The sequence below is a fragment of the Pectinophora gossypiella genome, chromosome 6, assembly GCF_024362695.1.
Source record: "Pectinophora gossypiella chromosome 6, ilPecGoss1.1, whole genome shotgun sequence".
In the NCBI taxonomy this organism is placed as follows: domain Eukaryota; kingdom Metazoa; phylum Arthropoda; class Insecta; order Lepidoptera; family Gelechiidae; genus Pectinophora; species Pectinophora gossypiella.
In genome coordinates, this window is record NC_065409.1 from 14482076 (window position 1) to 14508847 (window position 26772).

General features: G+C 40.2%; 2 protein-coding genes across 3 annotated transcripts in view; one reads left to right on the forward strand and one right to left on the reverse strand.

The window, feature by feature from the left end:
- The window catches only part of LOC126367787 (putative fatty acyl-CoA reductase CG5065), a 576419-nt gene that overhangs the window by 545569 nt on the left and 4078 nt on the right, over positions 1–26772 (reverse strand). The window contains exons 2-10 of one of the 2 annotated variants that reach the window (XR_007566512.1): positions 17927–18126; positions 15553–15675; positions 13444–13629; positions 11301–11496; positions 10373–10571; positions 9459–9698; positions 8598–8692; positions 7965–8127; positions 6513–7277 (exon numbers count right to left, since the gene is read on the reverse strand). Coding sequence is in view for 1 of the 2 variants with exons in the window: in XM_050011528.1 (XP_049867485.1) it covers positions 7112–7277; positions 7965–8127; positions 8598–8692; positions 9459–9698; positions 10373–10571; positions 11301–11496; positions 13444–13629; positions 15553–15675; positions 17927–18118 (1560 nt within the window). In the remaining variant the exon portion in view is untranslated. Of the gene's footprint in view, positions 1–5711; positions 7278–7964; positions 8128–8597; positions 8693–9458; positions 9699–10372; positions 10572–11300; positions 11497–13443; positions 13630–15552; positions 15676–17926; positions 18127–26772 lie in introns of those variants that run through there. The other variant, XM_050011528.1, reaches the window with a different exon arrangement.
- On the forward strand, positions 241–3859 carry LOC126367823 (C-type mannose receptor 2-like). Its single transcript, XM_050011582.1, has 5 exons — positions 241–397; positions 620–883; positions 1699–1893; positions 2651–2902; positions 3637–3859. The coding sequence occupies exons 1-5, from the start codon at positions 337–339 to the stop codon at positions 3843–3845; spliced, it is 981 nt and encodes a 326-aa protein (XP_049867539.1). The 5' UTR covers positions 241–336; the 3' UTR covers positions 3846–3859.

A 26772-nucleotide genomic window follows, 5' to 3' on the forward strand; every position in this document is an offset into this window, starting at 1 on the left:
CGGCGGTGAGGTAAACCGCTGGTGGGGAGCGGAGAGTTGCCGTTCTATATGTAGTATTATTCTTTGTTCTTTGCTACTATGTAAGCCACGCGTACTCCGAAACAGGACTATCATGGATTGTGAATGTATATAGGTATGTAAAATATGTAATTGGGGATTTCCAAAGCCGGACTTAAACAATAAACACAGAACATAGGTTATCACGGTTCCGATGTTATCAAATTAATGGCCCATAGCTACTTAGTAAATTCTCTTACTCGGTTGATATCTCGTTGACATTTCCAAGTTGCCGGTTGTTTAAGTTAAAAATAAAAAAGTGATAAAAAACAGTGAATAATGGTTAGGGTTAAATATTTGTCAATTGTGTTTCCAGTATTGCTGACTTTGTTAGGAACAAGTAAGTAAGGGTTTATTATTGTTACACTAAAATTGTATATAAGTACCCGGTAAGAGTATTCAGAGCTCTCCATTTGTCCGGCTAAGTAGTCAATTCAAGCAGAGACTTTCGCTTCTTCCATTCTCATCAAAGTCTTCAGAACTTAATCTTGAGGTGGTATTTTTTTAAACATACTAAATATAAAAATTCTGTTTTTATTTCCAACCGCTTTTAATTTTTCAGACGCTCAACAAACCAAAAAGTTCTTTCGGAAAGATTACACCTATCTTACAACAACTGAAGCATTCTACAAAATTCATACTATCGGCAGAACATGGTCAGAAGCTAAACAGAGATGTGAAATGGAAGGAGCCAGCCTGTTCTACGCAGGGTCTGATGATGAAGCCAATGACGTTATTAGCTGGTGGAACCAAACACAACCCTTTTTCGCCCTCTGGGTTGGAATAACGGATTTTTTGGTTATGGATGTTTATGAGACTATTGATTGTAAGTACCGATCATATTGATTGAGGCGAGGCCTGTGCTCAGCAGTTGGACGTATCATCATGGAAAATGAAAAATGAAAATGATATGAATAATTTTTTTTTTTTCTATTTAATTTATTTATGAATCTTAATCAAGAAAAACGTAATAATAAGTCGGACATTTTATCACGTTTTCCTATGACGTCACAGTGTTCTTTTTCATACAAATTCCATAGTAATTTCGTGTTTTGACGTTTAGTAAAAAGTAACTGATTTGACTAGTTGCAAACTAGCCTATTGGTTAAATAGTTTTGGCGTAAAAGCGTAACAGACAAGCAATATTGCTTTCGCATTCGCACGGATTAGACTAGTTTCCAACTAATCAAATCAGTTACTTTTTACTAAACGTCAAAACACAAAATTACCATGGAATATGTTTGAGAAAGCACACTGTGACGTCATAAAAAACGTGATAAAATGTCGGACTTATTATTACGTTTTTCTTGTTTAAAATTCATAAATGAGTTAAATTGAAAAAAGAAAACGTTTTTCGTTACTTTAAGATGTGTCTTTATTTAGTAATCAGAATTTCATTATTTATCTTGAACCTGGTACACGACCCATTTGTGACATACTGATTCATCATCACCAACCCATTAACGTCCCCACTGCTGGGGCACGGGCCTTCCCTATGGATGGATAGGGAGATCGGGCCTTAAACCACCACGCGGGCCCAGTGCGGATTGGTGGTTATTAACGACTGCTAATGCAACCGGGACCAACGGCTTAACGTGCCTTCCGACATACTGATTAAGTGCTATTATTTTCACGTCTCAGGCCGCCCAATTCTAGAAGTGTACAGCAACTGGGGTCCTGGCGAGCCAAACAACGCCGGCGGCGTGGAAGACTGCGTACAACTGTACCGCAACGGAAATCTTAATGACGATAACTGTGGCAAGAAGTATCCGTTCATCTGCAGGAAGACTTTGGAATCCCTGCAATGGAACACCGAGTGTAACTTGCCTGATACGGGTAAGGTTTTCGTGGGTTCAATTATCCAGGGTCGAATGTCTGAGTAGAGCCACTTATAGATAAATCTTAAAGATAATGCTTGCCTACTTCCCGTAAGTGTAGTGTAATGGGTGTGTGTGTAGCCACTGTGGGTCCAGTGGTGGGGGTGGTGAGAGGGGGCGGGAAGGGGGGGGGGGGTCATGAACCCCCTGGTCGACAGGTTGGGTCATCGGTGGCCACTGCAATTTAATCTTATTCTCTACCGAGATAGATGACTGTGACCTGGTGAATGACTGTCACAACACTAGCTTAAGTAGGTCCTTTGACAGATCTGCCTTGCCTTAATGCGCGGTAAAAATTGCCGTATTGAATTGAATTGCATTTTCGCGTGTGCGTGCGTGTGTATTGTACTGTCATCATCATCAATTTAAGAGCCACGCTCTTGTCGGTGTAGCATTTTCCATTCCAGTCTATCAAAGGCCAATTCCTTGACTTCCCTATAAGACACGACGTTAACCTTTTCTTTAATCTGTTCCATGTAAGCTCTTCTTGGTCTTCCCCTTCCTCTCTTTACCGGGGGGTTAAAATGGCCACATGTAAAGTAACTGCGCAATGCAAACAAATGTCAAATAGCAATATTGCTCTCTTAGATGAATTGCTTCGATGTGGCCATTTTAAGCCCCCGTTCTGTAGTATGTATGTTCTTTATTCCCAGTCCGGGATTTGGATAATTTCCTTCATCATTATTTTTCATCTTCTTCACCTATTCATTCCTCAGATTACATTTACAATGAGGCATTAGAAGCATGCTACAAGTTCCACATAGACCCGAAGAATTGGACAGAAGCTGTCACCGTTTGCAACGCTGAGCAGTCGTACCTGGCCGTCATTAACAGCCAAATGGAAGCCGACTATCTGGTCAAATTGACCGAGGATGCGAAGAAGGATAAAGTATCCGGGTTGAGCGTGACCGGTGCGGTGTCTCTGGGCTTCCATAATAGGGATGGTGGTGGATGGAAGACTATTAAATGTAAGTTAGGAATTTTCTTTGCCTGCATAACGGCAGACAGAGTACTTCGGGGCGGAAGGCAAGAGGGAAACCACTGCCCTATTTTCCCTAAAAAGCAGCATGGAGAATGCTACACCGAAAATAGCGTGGCTCTTAAATTAGTGTAATAAGCCTCTGTGGTGCAGTGGTTGAGCGTTGGACTCACGATCCGGAGGCCCCGGCTTCGAATCCCGGTGGGGTCATTTCACGAAAGTCACTTTGTGATCCCTAGTTTGGTTAGGATATTACAGGCTGATCACCTGATTGTCCGAAAATAAGATCCGTGTTTCGGAAGGCACGTTAAGCCATTGGTCCCGGTTACTTCTGACTAATGTAAGTTTGTAGTCGTTACATGAGCCATGTCAGGGGCCTTTGGCGGCTCAATTATAACCTGCTTGTTTCTCCCGTTAGGTGGTGCTACTTTTGACACTTTTTCGTCCTATCTATTTGAGCAGGTAAACTTGCTATAGGAAGTAACTATATTTTTAATGGCCAATGTAACGAAATTACTTACTAATCAGTAATGTTGTGTGCACTAACAGCTTTACGTGCCTTTCGAAGCACGGATCAACTCTTTCGTTACCGTATTTTTTTTTTTCGTTTTTCTTTGACTCGTTATCCTCATGTAAACAAACCTTTTTTGTTTCGACGTTGAGAAGAAAGTATCTCCCTCATTTGTCTAGGTTATTTTGATATCGAAATACCGCTTTTTGCAGGCTCGCCTCTCGAAGACTGTGGGTACGCAGAATGGGGTAACCAGCAACCCGATGGGGGGACCAACGATACCTGTGGTTCCATGTTCTACAATGGCCGCCTGAACGATGTGGCCTGTCACCATAAGCTGTTCTACATCTGCGAACATGATGTTAGAAATAAGACTCTCAGCGAGCCCCTAGACGAAGCTTTTAATCAATATACTACCTAATATTAATTTATTTATTCCAAAATATGTCCTTTAAAATTGTGTTCTTTCTTACTTGTGCCATAATTAACATTCCCTAGAAATGCATTTTCGGAGGTAACCTAACCTGTATTGGGATGGTTTTCCCTTCGCGGGTTGAAAGGTCAGACAGGCAGTCGCTTCTGTAAAATACCGGACCTGTCAAATCTTCAGGTTAGGTAAGCGAACCCTGTGAAAAACAGGATAATGCTAGGGAGATGATGATTACTTGTGTCATAATTTAAGCCGGGACGCGTAATTAGAAATGCTGGTTCAATACGTCACCGCTGGCCGAGTAGGATTTCCAAGCGAAAAATGCCTGGAAACCCTACTTCAGTACGTCCCAAACGTTGACGAACTGGAGTAGGATTTCTAGGTTAATATGCGTTAAAATGTGCTAGAAAGCCTCATTCTTCTCGTCTACCATGCGTGACGTCTAAGGCTAAGATAGAGGATGTATGTATACAGTCACATACTGCTATCACACACACACACACACACACACACACACACACACACACACTGGCCCCGATTCCTGCAGACACCTCCTAATTTTACTTTAAGTTATACCTGTCATTTTCTTATCCGCCGAAAAGGAAAGGAACGGTTGACAGCTCTTAATTTTAGGAAGAATGATTAAATGAATGAATAACCCGGGCGAATCAAAAGGTATCTCGCTGGTATGCAAACCGTTTGACGTGTGCTGTCAACATAATTCTGTCGGGTTATTGGCCAATGCAAAAATTTTAGACGGTTGTTTTAGATTTGTGCTTAAAATTGACGTGTGTTCCATAAATTTTATGCTTGTTGATTACCCGTCCCTTTCCTTTTATACGGGTAAGAAAATGTCAAATATAACTTAAAGTAAAATTAGGAGGTGTCTGCAGGAATCGGGGCCAGTGTGTGTGTGTGTGTGTGTGTGTGTGTGTGTGTGTGTGTGTGTGTGTGTGTGTGTGTGTGTGAGATATAAGTGATGTAAAATTAGATGGTGTTTACAGGAATTAGCACCACTGACACTTATCTATTAGATAGTAATATTGTTATCAGAGACTTTATAACAATAGGTACCTACTCAGTTCATTTCGCTGCGTGCTCTGACTACCCCGATTGAGAATATAGTCGTGAGCATGAGCATTTTAATTTTATATACTTAATTACTTTTTAAGTATTTAAAATGCTTGTATTTACTTTGGCTCGGAATCTAACCCACTGAATTCGACTTTGAGTTTGAATTTACGTTTGGATCATAGATAATAATTGATATCACGTGGTTTGCAGGATATGTACCTGTACGGTCACGAGCATTAATATGTATACACTTTGGTACCATGTCACATTAACTTTTTTGACAAATTGAACTGTAAGTCTCACTAAATGTCAAATATGTTAGTGCGACAGAGTCCTAAAGTGGGTACATTATATTGCTCATGACTGTACAGCTAACATGCGCAACGTGATAAAATTATCGATCAATTCAATAAATTTTGTCGAAATCGATAAGTTTGTTTTTTTATCCAGAATTATTTTGACAGAACGACATGACTTATTTGGGTTCACATATTGGCACCAATCGACAAAACAACATAATTATATCGTCAGAATCGATAAAATGACCGTGACAAAATTTTATCACGTTGCGCATATTAGCCCTACTACCAATTAGATTGGACGGAGTGGATGCCTGTACACCTCTGCCTACCTTGTCGGGATACAGGCGTGATGCTATGTATTTCCTTGGTTTGAGGGATTTCCAAAGTCAAAGGTTACACGTAGGTTATCGGTGCTTGTTAGCAGATAAATAGTTACTACAATTGTCTTGTGTCATTTATATTACATAAAATATATGAGACATTATCAAATGTAATTTATTATTTATTAATAGTACAACATTACATTTTATATACAGATTTATCCTTATAAGTAGTACCAATAAAAATATTTGGACATTACTGTTGGTATGAACTTGATTACATAATTAGACTTGAATTATCTCCTAATATTATAGTGAAGGACTTTCCAATCGGCGTTCCCTAAAACACGATAGATGGCGTTGTTAAGCTTTTTCTTCGTTTAAACTTCAAATTTCATGGATAACAGACATAATGCATCTTTTATCTTTGTTTTTGGGGTATAAATGATGACCCTTTTTTATTACACCAAGGTACAATTACAACTTCTACCCATTGTTATTCTGATCAAAATAAAGAGAAGCAATATAGGTAGCAACATCATTTTATACATAATGTGATCCAAATATCAAGCAACAATTAGTTTTATATATGCTTCTGCTATTACATTACATTTTTGAATAATTATGTACCCCAGCAATGAGAAAATAGGTAATTATACCGTTAAAAGTGAACAATGCCATCTATCGTGTGTTTCGGGAACGTCGATTGGAAAGTTCTTTATTACTAATTATTTTAATATTATAAGAATCCGGTATGTACTTTAGACCTTAAAACCGGATTAGCAATGGCAAAACAAGCCATCCATAACAAGGGGTACAGTCATGAGCAATATAATGTACCCACTTTAGGACTCTGTCGCACTTATATATTTGACATTTAGTGAGACTTACAGTTCAATTTGTCAAAAACGTTAATGTGACATGGTACCAAAGTGTATACATATTAATGCTCATGACCGTACTATATTCAAGGCTAAGATAGCCAAACCAATCAGAAAACGATGCATCAAAACATTCGTATGGAGCATAGCCCTCTATGGATGTGAAACTTGGACAGACACAGAAAGACAGAGAGAAGATGCCTTTGAAATGTGGTGTTGAAGAAGGATGGAAAGAATAAGTTGGACTGAAAGGGTTACTAATGAGGAAGTGCTAGTAAGAGTAACGGAAAAGAGGCAAATATTGTGAGTTATTGAGGACAGAAGAGGCCGATGATTGGACACTTAATAAGACACGACGAATTTATTACAAACATCATAGAAGGGAAGCTACAAGAAAGAGAGGAAGGGGAAGACCAAGAAGAGCTTACATGGAACAGATTAAAGAGAAGGTGAACGTCGTGTCTTATAAGGAAGTGAAATAATTGACCTTTGCTAGACAATAATGAAGAATGCTACACCGACAAGGCGTCGGACTCATCTCGGGTTATTTCAGAAAGCCTATACTTAGTAACATAATTCATACCTTATTGTCTGTATACAATGTTTATAATTACATTAATTTATTTATTGTTTCGTTTTAAAGCCACAAATAACACAGTAAGTACCGAGTATTAAAGTACCTACAAATATTCGTCTTTAAACACGGCTTTGCCGACTAAAGGCAGGTATCTGACGACGGGCCCGCCGTAGGAGAGCAACTCCCGCGCAGGCTCGAAGTATGACACGATCCAGTAGACCAGCAGGAGGTAGAAGAAAATTGTGACGATCCTGTCTAGCACGTACAGGCTGAAAAAAAGACGTTATTAGTCGGTACGATTTTTTTAACACCCTGTTCAGATCGTGCCCTATCCAGGTTTGAGATAGCTTGAATTTATTACTTGGACGCGGCAATATACTCAGGAATTCATACCGCCGTTTCTGCCGCATTCTGTTAGTATAGTTATTCAATTAATATAATTTAGGGTTAACTAGAAGCTCAAATGTAGGCAGCAGCACTGTCGAGTGTTCCTAAATTTTGACAGTTATCCATACGGCTTCAGCTTTGTGATAAATTGCTAAAATGTGGAGCAACGTGGAGTGTACCCCGTCTGAACGATGAGTCACGAAAAAAAAAGCAGCCATTTGGAAAAAGGCAGTTATGATTGAATATAAGTTTTTTTCTTTCCGATCCTTAGGGAATAAATATAACACTATGATTTTGCAGTTAAACCAAAAAACCAAAACAATATGTTTGTTTACTTAAATAGTATGGGGAACTGTCAAAATTTAAGAACACTCAACAGTAGCGATACCTGATGGGAGAAATAGGCACTTTTAGGCATTGGCATTGGTGCAGGCAGGAACATCGTTGGGTTTTAGTGGGTATACCAGGTGTAACCACCCGGGAATCCCACATAATCGTCCCCCCGGACGCCGTTACGTTGCATTACCCAACATTAAAAAAAGGTGAGAAGTGTCAATAAATGGACTCACATATTATTCTGAAGTCTCGCCTTAGGTAGATCCTCAAGCTTCTCCTTCAGGCAGTACAGTTTCCCGCCGATCATACAGCTCTCGATGTACGGAACATCTTGAATGACAGTCACATCCATCGGGAAGGTCTTGAAGTCTTCAGCATTCAGGGTCGCTGGTAGACCTTTGAAAGAAGTATAATGATGAAGTGCCTACATTTTGTCAAGCTTTATTAAACCAACATGATCGGTGAGCTACCGTCAGTCGAGACAACTGTGTAAAGGTAAACTCGGATAGCAAATAAATAAAAAACATTAAAACAAAAACTATAAAAAACACAACCAACCAAAAAAAAAAACAATTCAAGCATTTTATAAATCTTTGTGTGAAACCGTATGCAACGTCGCGCATCTATCCGCGCTTTACGATACTACTCATTTTGCCGCAAAATGCGATGACTTCGGGACTGGCGACTCCTGCGGCGCGTATAGTTGCGCATTCACTACCCAATCCTGTCTGCTCGATGGGATCGTGAAGTCTAATAGCACATTATGGTATCCATGGTAACCACGATCTCGAGCCATCGCTAACCTTGGCGCATTTGGCAGGGTGGATTGGATAGGCTAATAACCGCTTCAGTGATAATTGTCTTACCCTTGAAGTTGTGTGTGTCGAACCACCACTCGCGAGTCGTGAAATATTGGAGAACTTCCAGGCCTACGGTGATCCTGTTTTGGATGCGGACCATGCTAGAAAAGATGATAGGGAAGTGGTAAGAAAAAACAGTCCGCTTTTGTAACAAAACTTCTGTATTCAAATCAAAAAATCATCATGTCCCTAGCATTATCCCGTTTTTCACAGGGTCCTCTTACCTAACCAGAAAATTTTACAGGTCCAGTTTTTTATAGAAGCAATCTGCCTGTCTGATCTTCCAACCAGCGAAGGAACCTCAAGCCAAAAAAAAAGAAAATCCGATTATTTGCTAGTCAGTTGCTGTCGAGTGTCGAGTGACCCTTTATCAGAACCATTATTGGTCGTTAAAATGCGTCTAGGAGGATTTCTTTATTTGCCTTACAGAAGTCTGGTAAAAAATGGTATAATTATCTCAGACGACGCCCTGAGCAAAGGTTCGCGGCCAACTGGGCACCCTCAGGCCTGTTGTCTTAAAGTTTGTTCTGTGGGAGAGCCCTCAGCGCTCCCCAATACCTATGTCCAGCCAAGTAGTTAATGCCATATGCGCCAAATCTACAATAAGTCATGTCAAAACTACCTTTTTTATATTCTTCTTCTATCGTGTGGGTTGTGAGGTGGATTACCAACCCCATCAACCCTGGTGTCAGGGTTATTATTGAGCCAGTAGCGTGCCGGTTTTATATATTATGGAGTCAGAAATTCAAGCAAGAAGGGGAAGAGAGTGGGGGGGGGGGGCAGAGAGAGGGGTGAAGGTATTGTTGGAAAGAGTCAAATAACGGCTACCAAAGAGAAATTTAAAAATACTCTCAAAAAGATACTCACAAACGCTTCTGCCTAAACACGAACATGAGAAAGTCAATCAGATACGCCGGCACAATGTGGTAGAAGAACACACAGAGGTCATGAATGAACTTGTTGTGTCGTATATTCCCGTCGGGGTACCACAAGGGCCCTTCGAATGGGTACTTCCTGACCGTTGCCTTGCCGATGTCCAAGACATCTTTCCACGTCGTGTTCTTGTCGTCTCCTGAGGTTATGTTGTAGACTGGGATTTCTGGCGGGCTGGAAATGAAATTGGAATTTAAACTACTGTCTGTGACTTCTGCTTGGATTGCGTATCCCAATGCGCCACCATTGGGAAATTATTCGGGATCCGAATTTGATGAGGTACTAAGGGGAGGGAGGTACCCTTTAAATAACTGCATACATTTTGGAGTCCTAGTGAGACTGGCCGTAGAAGTGTGTGACTGGGTTAGTCACCATCGGAATTATACAGAGTGTAAGTGACATCGTAACGAAAACTTTGAGGGATGATTCAGACCATGATTCGGAGTTGATAACAAGTGGAATTTTCCGTCGCAAAAGTATGTAACTGAAAATTTTCCGACAGGAAATTCCACTTGATATCAACTCAGAATCATGGTGTGAACCATCCCCGTCAGTGTTAGTTACGGTGTCACTAACCTGTATATTATTGTCAATACTGAAAGTTTATCATGTCCCCAAGAACGTGACCAAATCTGAAAACCTTTCTCCTATTGTTGATCTCTCACTGATATTGAGGATCTTAGCATCGATCCAGAGCACGTCTTTGAATGGAATTATAACTATTTAAAAGACCCTCTTACTCAGCCTGGTGGAGCAAACCTTCGCTCACTTAATCTAAAGACTTGTCAGGTCCAGATTACTAAAGAAACCTCTAAAGCAAAAAGGTACAAAGGTACAGAAAGACTTGCCGTTCCGTCATGGTCCCAATCCGATGAGCGATGACGATGATAGCGTTGATGGCAAGGTCGACAGGGATGACTTCGGCGTGGTAGTGTCCGTAGCAGTGCATGGATCTGATGACGCCCTTGCCCGCGCCCACCATCAGGCCGATGGGGCCGTTCAGGTTGTCCACCCAGCCCGGAGTCGGCTCTTTGTATGACGGGGTCACTGGAATTTTGTGAGGGTTAGTGCTTTCTGTTATGTGCACGTAATCCAGTCATAGTCTGGACACCATGGCAGCGTGGCAATGTGTATGAAGAGTCCAGTCCTGTCCTGTCTCACTTACACTTTCGCGTTAGGCGGTGCACGGTAAAAACTATATTTTTGCGTGGAGTGTTACGGGTGTGTTATTCCTATTCTCGCTCTCATCATCCATACAAATGGGTCGTGTGGTTTCTGTCCTGTGTTGAATGTAATGTACTTGTCTGTGTCTGTGGTGTCCGGAAGTAATAAATGTTTCTTTCTTTCTTTCTTTCTTTCTTGTATTAGGTTCAAGATAATTATGAAATTTTGATAACTAAATAAAGACACATGTCAAAATAACGATAAAAATTTCTCATTTCTATTTAACTTATTTATACATTTTAAACAAGAAAAACGTAATAATAAGTCCGACATTTTGTCACGTTTTTCTATGATGTCACAGTGTGCTTTTTCAGGCAAATTCCATAGTAATGTCGAGTTTTGACGTTTAATAAAAAGTAACTGATTTTACTAGATGGAAGCTAGCCTAATATAAGGGTAGAAATAAAAACATTTCCCACTTGGCTAAACCATCAAGGGAACCTTCAGCAGTTCAATAATAAAGTGAGACTAGAGAGGTCGACTATTAGAGAGAGATCGTCGAACTTGAAACTCACACAACAGAAGAAGGAGTAATTAGAAATAGATACCCACCGATACTAGGCCTGACGACGGCAGCGGGCAGTCGAGGATAGTACTCCCGAACCAGCGCTTCAGCCAGTCTTTTGGAGTAGGTATAAGAGTTGGGGTGTTTGCCCATGATGGAGGGAGCTAGCAGCGCCATCTGCTTGTCTGTCAGCCAACCAGCTGCGCGCATCACTTTGTGAGGGTCCGCTGGAGGGTCGTGTACCTGGAAGTGAACGATGGTTTTGTTAGCAACGGTGAAAAAAATCTTTGGTGGTAAAGATGAACGCACCATAGATTATTGTATGAAGTCGTATGCAACGTCGCGCACTTATCCGCGCCCCACGACCCGCATTTTACTGCAAAATGCGATGACTTCGGCGCGTACGGCTCCTGCGGCGCACCTAGATGCGCGTTCACCTTAAAGGTTTCTGCGTACCAAAATTATTTTGCATAGTACGCGCTGTCAGAATGTTCAATTTTACATGGAATTTTAATGACTGTCACAGACCGAGAAGGTCGATTTTTACCTAGGGTTCCGTGGAAGTCAGCAGGGTTTCGCGAAATGTTATTTTTTGCATTAAATGTTAAAGTTAAATCATTTACAATATTTCTAATATTCTTCAACGTTGTTTCCATGGTTTTTGCCGTTTAAAATGGTAAATCAGCGTAAATATGTTATAGTGAATTTTAGCAGTTCTGTTTAGCCATTAAAATAACTTTACATTTACCTATTATTAAGTTACCTACGTCATATACAAGGTTTTTTCTCAGAAATTATACGTCATTATAGGCTGCATGGTCCTCAGATCTTTGTCTCCCTTATTGTATAAATCGAATTTTAACAAAAACAACAGATATTATTGATTGGGGCTTTTTGGCAGGAAACGGGAACGGGACAGTTGCTTTCTTCATTGAATAATCTAAATAATTAATACGAAGTGGTGTTTTGTGGTTAATGATCGCATTAAGTTAGTCGGAAGACATTCGCGAGTGTTATTATATTGGAGTATTCAATAAACAAAGTGTATCTGCCTATTTTCGCTTCGTGTCAGGAAGCCGCTTCATAACTCAAAAGTTTATGCGGACTTTTGAGTTAATTCGTTTGGGGTTCGGAGTAGGAGTCTACTCCGAGGGTGGGGGCTTAGGTTTCATCATCATCACCTTTCATCATTTCATTAATCATCAAGAAAAAAAATACGTAAGACATGGCTGTATGGGCATAGTTCCCTTTGCCTTAACCTTCGGGGAAAACAAAAACAAAAAAAAAAAATATTATTGATTGGCATATTTATTTCTTGTCATGTTTGATTTGTCCTTCCCTACATAGAGCGTAGTAGGACAAAAAAGTTTCATACGCAAGCAGCCTGTGATGCGTCAAATGCTATTGGTTATTATAATTTTCAAAGTTTTACACCCTTGAACAAAGACCTTAAAACAATGAGAGGCAAAGGCCGCTGTTTATACTTACAGAATGTCAACCAAAATAGTAATGTAACATCATCATTAATGAGCCACGCTTTTGTCTGTGTAGCATTTTCCATGCTACTTTTTTAGGGACAAATAGGGCAGTGGTTTCTCTCTTGCCTTCCGCTTCGCAGTACTCGGACGCGAATGGCCAGCCAGAGTAGTCTATTTCAAAGCCGCACTAGGAATCCTATCCTTCGCCTTTAAATAGTAAGTACTGACAGTTACTGCTGCCCTCTGTTAGGTTCTAGGTAAAGTAATGAAGCTTCAAAACAAAATTAATCGACTCTAGTGGGCCGATGGGTAAGTAATATAATAATTAGATAAATAGACAAGCCCAAAATTGAAAAAGGCTATGACGAAATGTCGAAAATGAAAACACCATAGCACTGAATACGGGAAATCTTCGACCACGCCGGTGGGTCAGTTTCGGGGTGGTTATGAGGGGTAGGTGTAAGTATATACTAAGGATACACCTCTGCTTTACCCTTCGGGGATTTAAGCGTGGTGCTATGTTGTGTTGTTACAGTTTAAGGCTACGAATAAATAAGTTTAAGGGTATGAAATGTCAACGCTACGCCATGGTTACCTACTACCTAAAAACTAGTAAAGATAATTATTATTGCGTATGACAGACAAAAATTAAATATCCTGCGTGGATCAAATATCTAGGATAAGCAAAGATAATAAAAAAAGGTAATCATACCCTTTCAGCCATCCTCTCATAGTCCGGGTAGCAGAAGGCGGTGGACAAGTGGAGGAAAGCAGCAATGTTCTTCATACGACTGGCCACGTGTAGCACTCGCAGGGTGCCGCGAGTGTTCATCTCCAGACCTTCCTTCAGAGGAGCCTCCAGCCGGAGACTGGCTGCGAAATGGAAGACCACGGATACCTGTGGGTTGGATATTTTATTTTATAAAACGCGGTTGCGGTGCTCACAGTGAGCATAGTAGCGGCCGGCACGTGCCGGTCCGTGCCTGACATGGTCCGAGTATGATACGGTGTAGTTTTTTGGCATTAACTACATGGCCGGACAAATGGAGAGCGCCGAGGGCTCTCACCCGGTACAAAATTTAAGACAACCGGCCTGAGGGTGCCCAGTTGGTCGCGAACCTTGGCTCACGGCGTCGTAGAAGAGGAAGAATATTTGAAAGGATTAATGGACCCTAGTGGGATAGCGATAAGCGCTGAATGAGGGAAATCGACGACCCCGCCGACGGGGGTATCGGGGTTCTGAAGTGTTTGGTCGCGAGTTGATTGGCCGCCTCTACGGCTAGAGCTAATCAGGTCGTCGGGCTCGTATATTACGTCCTTCGTACGGTGTACAGAACAATCTAGATTTCCCCTTCGCAGTCGTGAGTAAATACGGTCTCTGAGAAGCTGATGTTTTCCCCAGATCACAAACCACTTTCCCCGAGTAGATCCTGCATGGTAACCTCATACATATGTATGTATGTACTGATAGATAACTACATGTTTATGTAAGATGGTAGTGCTATTTACGTAACATGTAATGAGTACTTAGTTATTTAGCAGAAAAAGTGTGATTGCAAATCATCGATTGCATACATACATACCTACAAACTCACGCTCGCGTAATCCCTATTGGGGTAGGCAGAACATACAGTAGGTATGGTAAGTCCAATTAAAAAATGTATTTTACATTAGACATTGGCCCCGATTCCTGCAGACACCTCCTAATTTTACTTTGTTATACCTGTCATTTTCTTATCCGCCGAAAAGGAAAGAGACGGATAATTGACAGCTCTTAATGTTAGGAAGAATGAGTAAATGTATGAATAACCCGGGCGAATTAAAAAGGTATCTCGCTGGTATTCAAACCGTTTGACGTGTGCTGTCAACATAATCTTGTCGGGTTATTGGCCAATGTAAAATTTATAGACGGTTGTTTTAGATTTGTGCTTAAAATTGACGTGTGTTCCATAAATTTTATGCTTGTCGATTACCCGTCCCTTTCCTTTTCGGCGGATAAGAAAATGACAGATATAACTTAAAATAAAATTAGATGGTGTTTACAGGAATTAGCACCATTGTTTACAAAGAGATACTAACAATAATTTACATACTAGAGCTGCGCCTATGATGCTTTCGATCTGCATGCAGGACAACAAAATGTGTAAAATAATTAATTAATAAATAAATATATTAAGTATTATTATATTATATAAATGTCACAACAAATTCGCCAGTAAAAAAGCATTATGTTAAAAAAGGACACAAATCCTCTCAGTATTTACGGCATACCAGGTTTACCAATTGACAAAGGTATAAATTATTCTTGTACCACCAGTTCGATGGTCGGATGACATTGTAAGGTATGTCGGAAAGCAGTGGATGAGTCTTGCACAATGCCGAAAAGGATGGCGAGAAGAGAGGGGACCCAGCAGTGGGTGGATATAGGCTGCATGAGTCTATCCAGATAGATAGCTTCTATGCTGTTCTGGGAGCAAATAAAAAAAAGAACACGTTCAGCTGATTGTCTTCCCGGGCATGTCGTAAAATCCGACAGAGAGATTGTATCCTCTAACATGATGGACTAATGTTATGGGCGATAGGCTGATTCCTTATCACCATAAGGTTCGTCATATCCAGCTTACGACATCGTATTAACAGTGGCTGCAAATTGTCTTCGATTACTTATGGCTCTGCCCATCCCATTAGGGATTACGGGCGTGAGATGTATGTATGTAGATTCTTGTATAGGTACGCCTACTTAATTATGTCTTATTCAGAATGTACCTATTATTTTTTAGGTTTTTTTTCTACCTACACATACATAAAAAAGTATAGTTACCTCTGCATAGAGTTTCTCCAGCATCTTGTCTTCGATGCCGAGGTTATCGTAGGCGATGTCTCCCACAACCGGGACCAGCTTCTTCATCACATGTGGTTTCTCCTCCCTTATTCTTGCGAACAGCTGAAAAAATATATGTATAGGTTAGAGAGAGAAATAGCAATATTGCTTTTTTAGACGGACGGCTTCAATGTGGCTTTTTTAACTAAATTATAACGAGGACTTCGACCAATAGCCGCACGACGTTTATCTATGTAGATAGCAGTCGCTGCGTTAATTGGTCTGCGTCGCGGCGCGGTTGCTGTGCCGCGGGGGCTGGGGGTGTGTTTACCAAAACCAGTAAAAAAATAGACAAGCGGAGATATTTGACAACCAAGCATCATTGAATCCAATTATCAAATAATCCGATTGAACTTTTCTATCTATTAAATAATCGGGTTTAATATCTACTAATCAAAATGAAAATCTGTAAAGTCAACTGAACTCTGAACTGTGTATCTTACGACGCTCCATGCCATAAATTCAAACATAATCATGACAATGTATAGCCCAGCTATTTTTTTGAGAAGCGATTGCCATGTGTCCTTCCAACCCACAGGGAAACCAATCCAATTATCAAATAATCCGATTGAACTTTTCTATAGTATATTGAATAATCGGGTTTGGTACCTATCAAAAAATCAAAATGAAAAACTGTAAACTCAATTGTGAACTCTCACGACGCGACGCGACGCTGCGCGCCATACTGCGCACCATAAATTCAAACATAATCATGACAATGGCCCCGATTCCTGCAGACACCTCCTAATTTTACTTTAAGTTATTCCTGTCTTTTCTAATCCGCCGAAAAGAAAAGGGACGGATGATTGACAGCTCTTAATTTTATGCTTGTCGATTACCCGTCCCTTTCCTTTTCGGCGGATAAGAAAATGACAGATATAACTTAAAATAAAATAAAATTAGATGGTATTTGTAGGAATCAGCACCAATGTATAGCCCAGCTATTTTTTGAGAAGCCATTGCCACGTGTCCATCCAACCCACAGGGAAACCAATCCAATTAGAGATCACTTGACTTCTTTTTGGTATCTTCAACCTACCAACATTTTATTTGATATGAAGATAAATATATGACCGACCCGTTATGTGTGCTGGCTAGTAACCTAACTTTATAGTTATTATTTAATAATTACAATGTAATGTAATTATTTACAGCTGTTTCCTAAACGTGATTTCCACTCAAGAATTTCTCATAATAATTGTTTAGTAGCGATCTAGCGATATAATAAGTGGATGCATAAATATACCTATGGATATACGGTTGAACGAGTGAAGTATCCGTTGAAAGGGTTGCTGCAATGTTTTTGCATGCGTGGATGGTTTTATGCCTAAGTAGGTCAGCCATCCTTATTGGGCTGTGAAAGTCGTGGATAAACTATATTTGTCTAGAACCTAACTTAAAATCCGTTTTCCTTTACAGCCGTTGAGAAAGTTAAAATAACAATAAATATTCGTACCTAATGGAGTATTAAACCAGCGCCACGCTATGATGGCCGCTTTGACATAATAAAGTACTTACAGCAATTCGTTCCGTCAATATACCTACTTACAAATTAATACGAAACTTGATTAACACTTGTACAGCTAATGGTGGTGCAGTACAGTACATATTCTGTGGTGGTGTTAGGGAGGGCTATTTAAATGTCTGCCTAAAATGATGTGTTCCATTTATGCTTGTCGATTACCCATCCCTTTCCTTTTCGGCGTATAAGAAAATGACATGTATAACTTAAAATTAGATGCTGTCTACAGGAATTAGCACTATTAGCAGATGAAATACTATCACTGATTGTACTAAGCTGGTTGCTCTGTTTAATAATAGACGCAATATACATATAACCCGTCTATTTCTACGTAAGTTGCATATTGTGTTTAAGCGAAACTTGCGTTATTATTTATATACTGCTTCTCGTATTTCCCCAGTGCCTCTTAAATCTTAAAAAGTAACCTTAAGGTACACTTAAGGTACACCTTACCTTACCTTAAGGTACCTTAAGGCACCGTACACTTGGAAGAGCTCGGTGGCGCAGCGATAAATGCGCTCGGTCTGCGATTGTTGAAGTTAAGCAACTTTCGCAAAGGCCGGTCATAGAATGGATGACCACAAAAAAAAAGTTTTCATCTCGAGCTCCTCCGTGCTTCGGACGGCACGTTAAGCCGTTGGTCCCGGCTGCATTAGCAGTCGTTAATAACCACCAATATGCACTGGCCCCACTTGGTGGTATAAGGCCCGATCTCCCTATCCATCCATAGGGAAGGCCCGTGCCCCAGCAGTGGGGACGTTAATGGGCTGGTGATGATGAAGGTACACTTACAGGCAGTTTCCACATATCCTCGATCCTGGCTTCAGGCGTCTTGCCCCTCTTGGAGCGGACTAGGGCGTAGACTGTGCCGACATCAGGCACGCTGTATAGAAGCTTCTCGATGAGCACCTTGCCCATCAAGCCGCATGCGCCGGTTACGAATAAAGTGCGCCCGCGGTACCATTCGTTCACCTGTGATGGCATGGTTACCCCTGGTGACAAGGAAAGGAACATTTTTGTGGTATTTTTTTTACATAACATAACCTCACCTCACGACTATGTCGAATTCAATACAATACCAAAACGCTTTATTGCCTACACAAACACAACACTAAATACAATTACAAAAGTCACAAGAGAAGCACAATCGGCGGCCTTTATGCTAAATAGCAATTTTTTCCAGGCAACCTTAGGGAGGGACGGTGCAATACAGGTATTACTAAATAATGTAATATAACTTAAAACGATCTACATAAAACATAATGATACTGTGAACAAAAATATACTGCGAAAATATATGTCCGTCTCATCATGCAAATGACAAGGTCTGATGTGCTGCGTGAGATGGGTATATATTTTCGAACGTGTGTTGAAGACGAGCGATTCAAAAACAAGACCCCAGGACTACTTCCCGCTTGTTCAAAAACATGTCTACCCACCCCTTATATCCTATGACTATTCCATCTCATAAGGATATTGCAATACCTATGAGTATCAACAATAAAATAACATAATACTATTTATTATACCTAGTTTACACAACGAGCACCAATATGACTAATGACATTTGAATTCGCGAGTTGCGCGGACGCAGCCAGCATGCAGGCAATTTTGTAAGCGGTGCGCGGTGTCGCAACGCGCATCGTGGTGGCGCACGCGCGGGTGAAACCGAGGTTTTACCGCAAAACATATCATTTTGGTTTTGTGATGAGTTTTTGGTACTATATAGGTTATTTATGTACTTTAGTTATGAAGGTATGTTTTTGTCTGTGGTTAAAAACAGGTCCCGAGTGGTTTTGGTGGTCCTTAAACAAGTATTTGAATAGGACTTCGTCAGTTTATGTGTGTGTCGACCTCATGGCATAGAATAATACTGCATATAGAAGGGTAACTTTTCGCCCCGCACCAATTTTTATCGAGCGCCAAGCTAGCTTTACCTCACCCCCTCTGTGGGTCTTACTGTAGTCTAAATGTCAAAAAATGACCTTTGAGTTTGAAATAGAAGATACTTATTTAATTAATAAATTTAAAAAATATTCAGTCTGATTACTAACATAGTTTGACCACTCTGGGCGCCATTTCACTAGCGTCAGAGTACTGCGGGGCGGAAGACAAGAGGGAAACCACTGCCCTATTCATCCCTAAAAAAGACGCATGGAGAATGCTACACCGATAAGAGCGTGGGTCTTAAATTATTATTGACTACCGCATAGCAAGTTCTAATTGTTACTAAGCATCTATGGGTTAAGTGAACATGAGCGTAAAACTATAACCCAATTGGGGTAATCAGAGGTATATCCATCACAAGAAAAATACATATTTTTATTTATAAAGGTAAAGTATTTAACATCAGATTCTGATCGATTACGTTGTCTTACACTGCAAATGTTGTGTGCACCTATAATAGGCTTATAATCATCAGCCCATTAACGTCCCCACTGCTGGGGCACGGGCCTTCCCTATGGATGGATAGGGAGATCGGGCCTTAAACCATCACGCGGGCCCAGTGCGTATTGACGGTTATTAACGACTGCTAATGCAGCCGGGACCAACGGCTTAACGTGCATTCCGAAGCACGGAGGAGCTCAAGATGAAAACTTTTTTTTTGTGGTCACCCATCCTATGACCGGCCTTTGCGAAAGTTGCTTAACTTCAACAATCGCAGACCGAGTGCGTTTACCGCTGCGCCACCGAGCTCATCAATAGGCTTATGTAACAGTCTAATTCCTGATGTAACTTTTATTTTATTTAATGTTTTACTATATAAGCTGTTGGTGTACCTTTTTATAAATAAGTAAATAAATCATCTGTGGTAAAGTTTTTCTTAGAAAACATTAAATAAGTACGTTATTAAGAATGAAACGTAGGTACTTGGTAAGTACTGTAATTAAATACGATACAATCTTTAGTTTTACAAGGTACATCCCCTGTGGTTCAATGAATGCAAGTATGACGTACGAACTTTACAAGGAGATTTTTTTTTTAACAATACTAAATTGTATTTTAAATAAGTTACCTGGTTATAAAAACAGAATAATTCAAATTCAAATTCAAAAATATCTTTATTCAGTAGGTAACATAGTTACACTTTGAATCGTCAATTTTTACATTACGACCGTCTCATTCGCCTAAAACTACTGCAGCTTCTCACAACCTGTATAGCCGAGGAAGAGAAGCTGCAAGAAAAACCTCGGCACAAGGCCCTAGATGTTCTTTAAATAAATAAAAATAAACATAAAATATTGGTATAATATAATGGTTACATGAATTATTTTAAATACTACAACATGGTTTTGTAGTAAATGCTGGATTATGTTTGATCTTTAGCCAGACTGTTATTATTTACCCAGATTGTTCAAGTCTTCTTCTATCGTGTGGATTACCAACCTCATCAACCTTGGTGTCAGAGTTATTATAGAGCCTGACATGGCTCATGTAACAACTATTCACTTACATCAGTAAGTAGTAACCAGGTCCAACGGCTTGACGTGCCTTCCGAAGCACGGATCATCTTACTTTTTGGACAATCAGGTGATCAGCCTGTAATGTCCTAACCAAACTAGGGATCACAAAGTGATTTTTGTGATTAGTCCCCACCGGGATTCGAACCTGGAACCTCCGGATCGTGAGCACAACGCTCAACTACTGGACCCCGGCGGCCGTTATTTTGTTCAAGTAAACTGAACATTAAAGATAGCTGTCACTTGACAATGTTGTCACTTGATAATGCAAAGGTCGGAAACATGATGCTTATCGTAAATCTTAAAAGTTGGCTAAGATGTAGGTACTTTTGTGGATGATATTTTACAAAACTCCGCCTTATTGCAAAACGAAAACTAAAAGTAATCATCTTTATCTCCCTTACTATGTCGCGAACGATTAACAATTTTTTTTTTCTCTCCCTAGGCTTCCGTTTGACAACGGGTTTTGCCTGGTTTTAACTAGTTTTCCTGCATAATAGTTATACAAAATTTTATAGGAATAAGAAACCATCATATCCCTAGTATTATCCCGTTTTCACGGGGTCCGCTTACCTAACCTGAAGATTTGACTGGTCCGGTTTTTTACAAAGGGCCTGTCTGAACTTTCAACCCGCGAAGGGAAAACCAGCCCAATACAGTCAAGTCACATACCTCCAAAACGCATTTCTCCGGAATGTGGGTTTTCTCACGATGTTTTATTTCGCTTCGCTGCCGTGAAATGGAGTCTATTTTACATACACTTCGCTACACAGGGTGTTAGTGATATCGTAACGAAAACTTTGATGGATGATTCAGACCTTGATTCTGAGTTGATATCAATTAGAATTTTCCATCGCAAAAGTATGGAACTGAAAATAATTTTAAAAAACATAAAATTTTCATGAATTTTCCGACAGGAAATTCCACTTGATATCAACTCAGAATCATGGTCCGAATCATCCCCCTCATTATTCGTTACGATATCACTAACACCATGTACAGTTAAGTATATTATTATGTAAAATAGAGTCCGCGCCACGAAAGAAGAATTAAATAGATAGATAGATAATACGTTTATTTGGGACAACAGTACAAGTAGGTTACAAACAATCAGTAAAACATACAGTTTGAAACATAACAATAACAAACCACTTAAATAACTTCTACTTACATATTATGTAGGTACATAATCCGGTAAAATTACCACATCATCTGCGCATTCTTGCTCTTTAACCTGTGGCTTCTTAGAAAAACTGGTAAGGATTTGACTTGCTGTTCTCAGAGTTCCCTAGCTTCTTTAGAATAGCACATTTTATATCTTTAGACTTGTTCTCATATATTATAACTTTTTATTGAGTTAAAAGGTACCATTTCATTCTGGCTTTTTTGACACATACACATACAAAATTAAAAATTAAGCTGAATCTAAATCAAACAAAACATTTTCGTTTGAAGTTTCATTACAGTAATACTTTAGTGCGCACAAAGTCATCATTATCTCGTTTTTCACAGGGTCCGCTTACCTAACCTGACGATTTGACAGGTCCGGTTAGTGCACACAAAGTATTTTTGTTAAATTATAACATCATTTAGTAAAGCCAATTTGACTTTGGAAACTGATTACTGATAATTTGTAAAAAGCTTTAATATTTTTTGACAAAGCTTGCTGGAAGCCAGTGATTTTTCTGCTGTGCCAGTAAAACTATTGTTGTGATTATGGTTTTGATATTTTAGCTACAGATCTCTATAAAACCTGCGCGTGAGCGTAATGATCTGTGCGGATGGAGGATGAGAGAAAACAACATAAAGACCAGGTTACTGTTCATCTCATTGCACAACTCAACATTAGCGAGCAGGTAAGTAATGGTAAATTGCTAATTACTTCATGTGGTAGGTACATCAGAATGTACGGTCACGAGCATTAATATGTATACACTTTGGTACCATGTCACATTAACTTTTTTAACAAATTGAACTGTAGGTCTCACTAAATGTCAAATATGTTAGTGCGACAGAGTCCTAAAGTGGGTACATTATATTGCTCATGACTGTACCTTACCTACAGAGTAATAGCATAGAATAAAGGCTAATACCACGTACAGGACACGAGCACTAATATGTATACACTTTAAAACCATGTCACATTAACTTTTTTGACAAATTACATCGTAACTTTCATTAAATGTCAAATACGATTGTGTGACAAGGTTCCAAAGTGGGTACATGATATTGCTCATGACTGTACATAAGTAGGTAAGCATGATATGGGCATGTAATGAGGAGGGATGGAAGGCATATAACGAGGAAAGTTATGAGTATGAATGTGGATGGATATATAGGGAATGACCTAAGAAAGTGTGTATGGATTCTGTGAAGAAGAATATGTGTGTGAAAGGTGTGAGTACTTTACTCACTGGAGTTGAGCATATCATACTGCCAACATAATAATACGAATATTTTGTTATTGAATTCATGTTCGGATCATAATTCATAAATGACTATCACGTGCTCAGCGGTGAAGGAAAACATCGTGAGGAAAGCCACATTGCCGAGAAATGTATTTTGGAGGTATGTGACCTAACCTATATTGGTCTGGATGGCTTTCCCTTCGCCGGTTGGAAGGTCAGACAGGCAGTCGCTTCTGTAAAAAACCGGACCTGTCACATCTTCAGGTTAGGTAAGCGGACCCTGTGAGGAACAGGATAACGTTAGGGAGATGATGAGTCATCAATGTGTCTCGTATCGATATTTTATTGTAGGCCTCACTTCATACGGATACCTATAGATAGTTATTTAGCTAAGGTATTTGCCCGAGGCTTGAGCCAGAACCAGTATTTTATTTCGCATATCACAACTTCTAAAGTCAGAGTAGGCAAACCATTGGCAACGATTTTAACCTCATCATGTTTTTCCGACTGCGCGGCAAAAATGAAAGGATTATGTTTTTAGTCAAACTTGTTTATTCGCGTCAGATGGAATTACCATAACTATACATAATTTAATTCAATTGGCCATTTAATCCATGAATTTTGCAGTTTATACCTACTGATTCACTCGTAATATGTCTACACAACATACAGTCGCTTAATAATAAAACGACGCAGTTGGACGTATTACTGAAGAACGAATTGAAATGTGATATTCTTGCTATCACCGAACATTGGCTTACACATGATAATATTCAGTGTATTAGTTTAGACGGATATGTACTAGTATCTTATTTTGGTAGAAAGCAAGCCATTCATGGCGGTTCATGCTTGTATGTTAAAAATAGCATAAAAGCTATAGAATTATTAGATCTCACTAAACTGACGACAGAAATGTTCTGTGAAATATCCGCAATTTTATTAATTGAATTAGACTTGATAATATTATGTATCTATAGGAGTTGCTTAGTGAAAACTGATAGTTTTTTAAACAATCTAGAATGTGTGCTCGAAAAAGTTAGCGAGATGAACAATGACTGCATAATCGTAGGAGATATGAATATAGATGTTTGTGGCGGCACCTCGGAAGCGAGAGTGGAGACAAAAAAACTCCGCGAGATTTTATCAAATAATAACTTTAGATGCGAAGTGAACTTTCCAACACGATATACGTCGCACAGCGCCACCGCGCTGGATCACGTGTACACGAACACGAGCAGGGGCTCGCTGAGCGTATCACCGGTCATCACCAACCTCGGGGACCACCGCGCCGTGCGCGCCGAGCTCACTGTGCCGCGTCCGCTCCGTGACACATACACTCGTATTATCAGAGACTATTCTAAAGCGAATAAAATTAACTTTTTATGTTCAATAGAAAGCATTGACTGGATTGAAGTACTGGGTCGCAGGGACTGGTCAGCGACCAGTTTAACTATTTTCGTAATTAACGTAATTGTTAATACGATAAACACCTGTTTTCCCATGAAGCGTAAATCAATTTCGCAATGTAATACTAATAATAATAAATGGATTAATCAGGATACAATGAACGCAAAGTTTACTTTATTTGATATTATTGAATTAAGTTATATGTTTCCTAATAATGATAAAATAAAAGAATGGATTGACTTATTAAATAAAAAATATAAAAAAATATTATTTACACAAAAATCAAATTATTATACTAATTATATAAAAAATAGCGATAATAAATACAAAGCGATGTGGTATGTTGTGAACAAGGAGAGGGGCAAGGAAAACCGACCAGCAGCTGACGTCACGGATATTGCTACTTGTAAGAGTAGTGGACAATTTTCCTGTAAAAAGGACGTCTTAGACGCGATGAATGCTAGGTTCGTAGGGGCGGCCGCTGCCTGCGGTGCACCTAGTGCGAGCCTTGCCGATTCGAACAGTCTGCTGAGTGCTGCCACCCCACCTGCTGATCGATCACTTCGCCTGCAGTATTTTACTCCGTGGGAAGTACACCGCATCATAGTAACACGCATTCCACATAAAGCATCGAAAGATATTTATGATATCTCTATGGAATTGCTTAATATTATTGCTGAGCCGATATCGTATGTTCTAGCCGATTTATTTAATCATTGTATTCGCGAAGGAGTGTATCCAACGCCACTAAAGATTAGCAAAATCGCCCCCTTGTATAAAGGAAAGGGAAAGAGGGAAGACTTAGATGCGTACAGGCCTGTGTCAATTATACCAGCAGTGGCTAAAGTGCTGGAGAACGGACTGAGTGACAGACTCACGAACTATCTGACTGCTATTGACGCACTGTCCGCAAATCAATACGCATATCGTGCAGGGAGATCAACATCCTCTTTGACACGCGAAGTACTGAGTAAGGTAATTGGCGCCCGCGACAACAGGCTACAGGTTGCAGTCATCTTCTGCGACCTGTCCAAAGCCTTCGATGTGGCCGACCACACAGTGCTCGCAATGAAATTGTCGCACTATGGTATACGACACGGAGCCCTTGGCCTTTTTACAAGCCTCTTAGCAAATAGATCTCAGAGGGTAGTGAGTGGTGGAGGTCGAATAAAATCGGACTCCCTGCCAACAACACAAGGAGTCGCTCAGGGGTCGTCAGTGTCAAACATACTGTTTTCTTTGCTGCTTAATGATTTGCCGGGTTCGATCTCGTCCGGTGAAGCATTGATGTATGCAGATGATGTAGCCTGTATCATCTCTGCCAATAACCAGCGGGTACTGGAGGAGAAATTGAACCGAGCTGCCACGGAACTGTCCCAGTGGTTTATATGCAATGGTTTGGCACTCAATTTGAGCAAGAGCCACTTTATGCACTTCCATCTCGGGGGTAAATTACCCCCCCGCATGACAGTTCTCGTGGATGGGCTGCAATTGGAGCAGGTTGACGTGACGACCTTCCTTGGCTTCCGTATAGATCGTTGTCTTACGTGGTCTGCGCATATTGACACTCTGTGCGAGAGACTGGGAGGAGCGTGCTTTGCGTTGCGACGACTGGCACGAATAGTGTCAAGAGAGGTGGCGCGAACCGCGTACTTCGCAACAGTTCACTCGCTACTGCAATATGGCGCTGAGCTGTGGGGGCGAGCCGCCGACTGGGAGTTCGCCTTCCGCAAGCAGAAGCGAGCTGTAAGGGCATTAGTGCATGTGGCGCAGGATGAGTCTGCAAGGCCTCACTTTAAGGCTCTTGGAATCCTTACCTTGCCTTCGATAGTGATATTTCAGGTAGCCGTGTTTGTCTTCTCTAATATCTCCACCTATACGAGACCGATGGACATACACAGCCGTAACCTGCGGAACGTGACTCAGCTGTTGCCTGAGCAACATAGACTAACAAAGTCGTCAAAGCTCACTAGGGTGATGGGTCCGACTGTGTACAATAAGCTCCCAGTGGATGTCACGTCGGCCCCCTCCCTCAGTTGCTTTAAATGCAGACTCAAGCGATGGCTTATCGAGCACACATTTTACTCGTACGATGAGTTTGTTAATTTTAAAAAGTAATATATATAATAATTGTATTTAAAATGGTTTGAACTATGTAACTATAGGTATAAGTTACCTAATTACTAAGAATTTTTTATTTTTTATATTGACGTGTAATATTTTTACCAATAAATGATGATTATGATTATGATTATGATTATAATTAAAAAATATTTGCTGAAACATAATAAGAAATCTTATTGCAACAGTCACCAACACTATAGACACTTTTGCACTTTTCTGTAGACAGATTTTATACCTA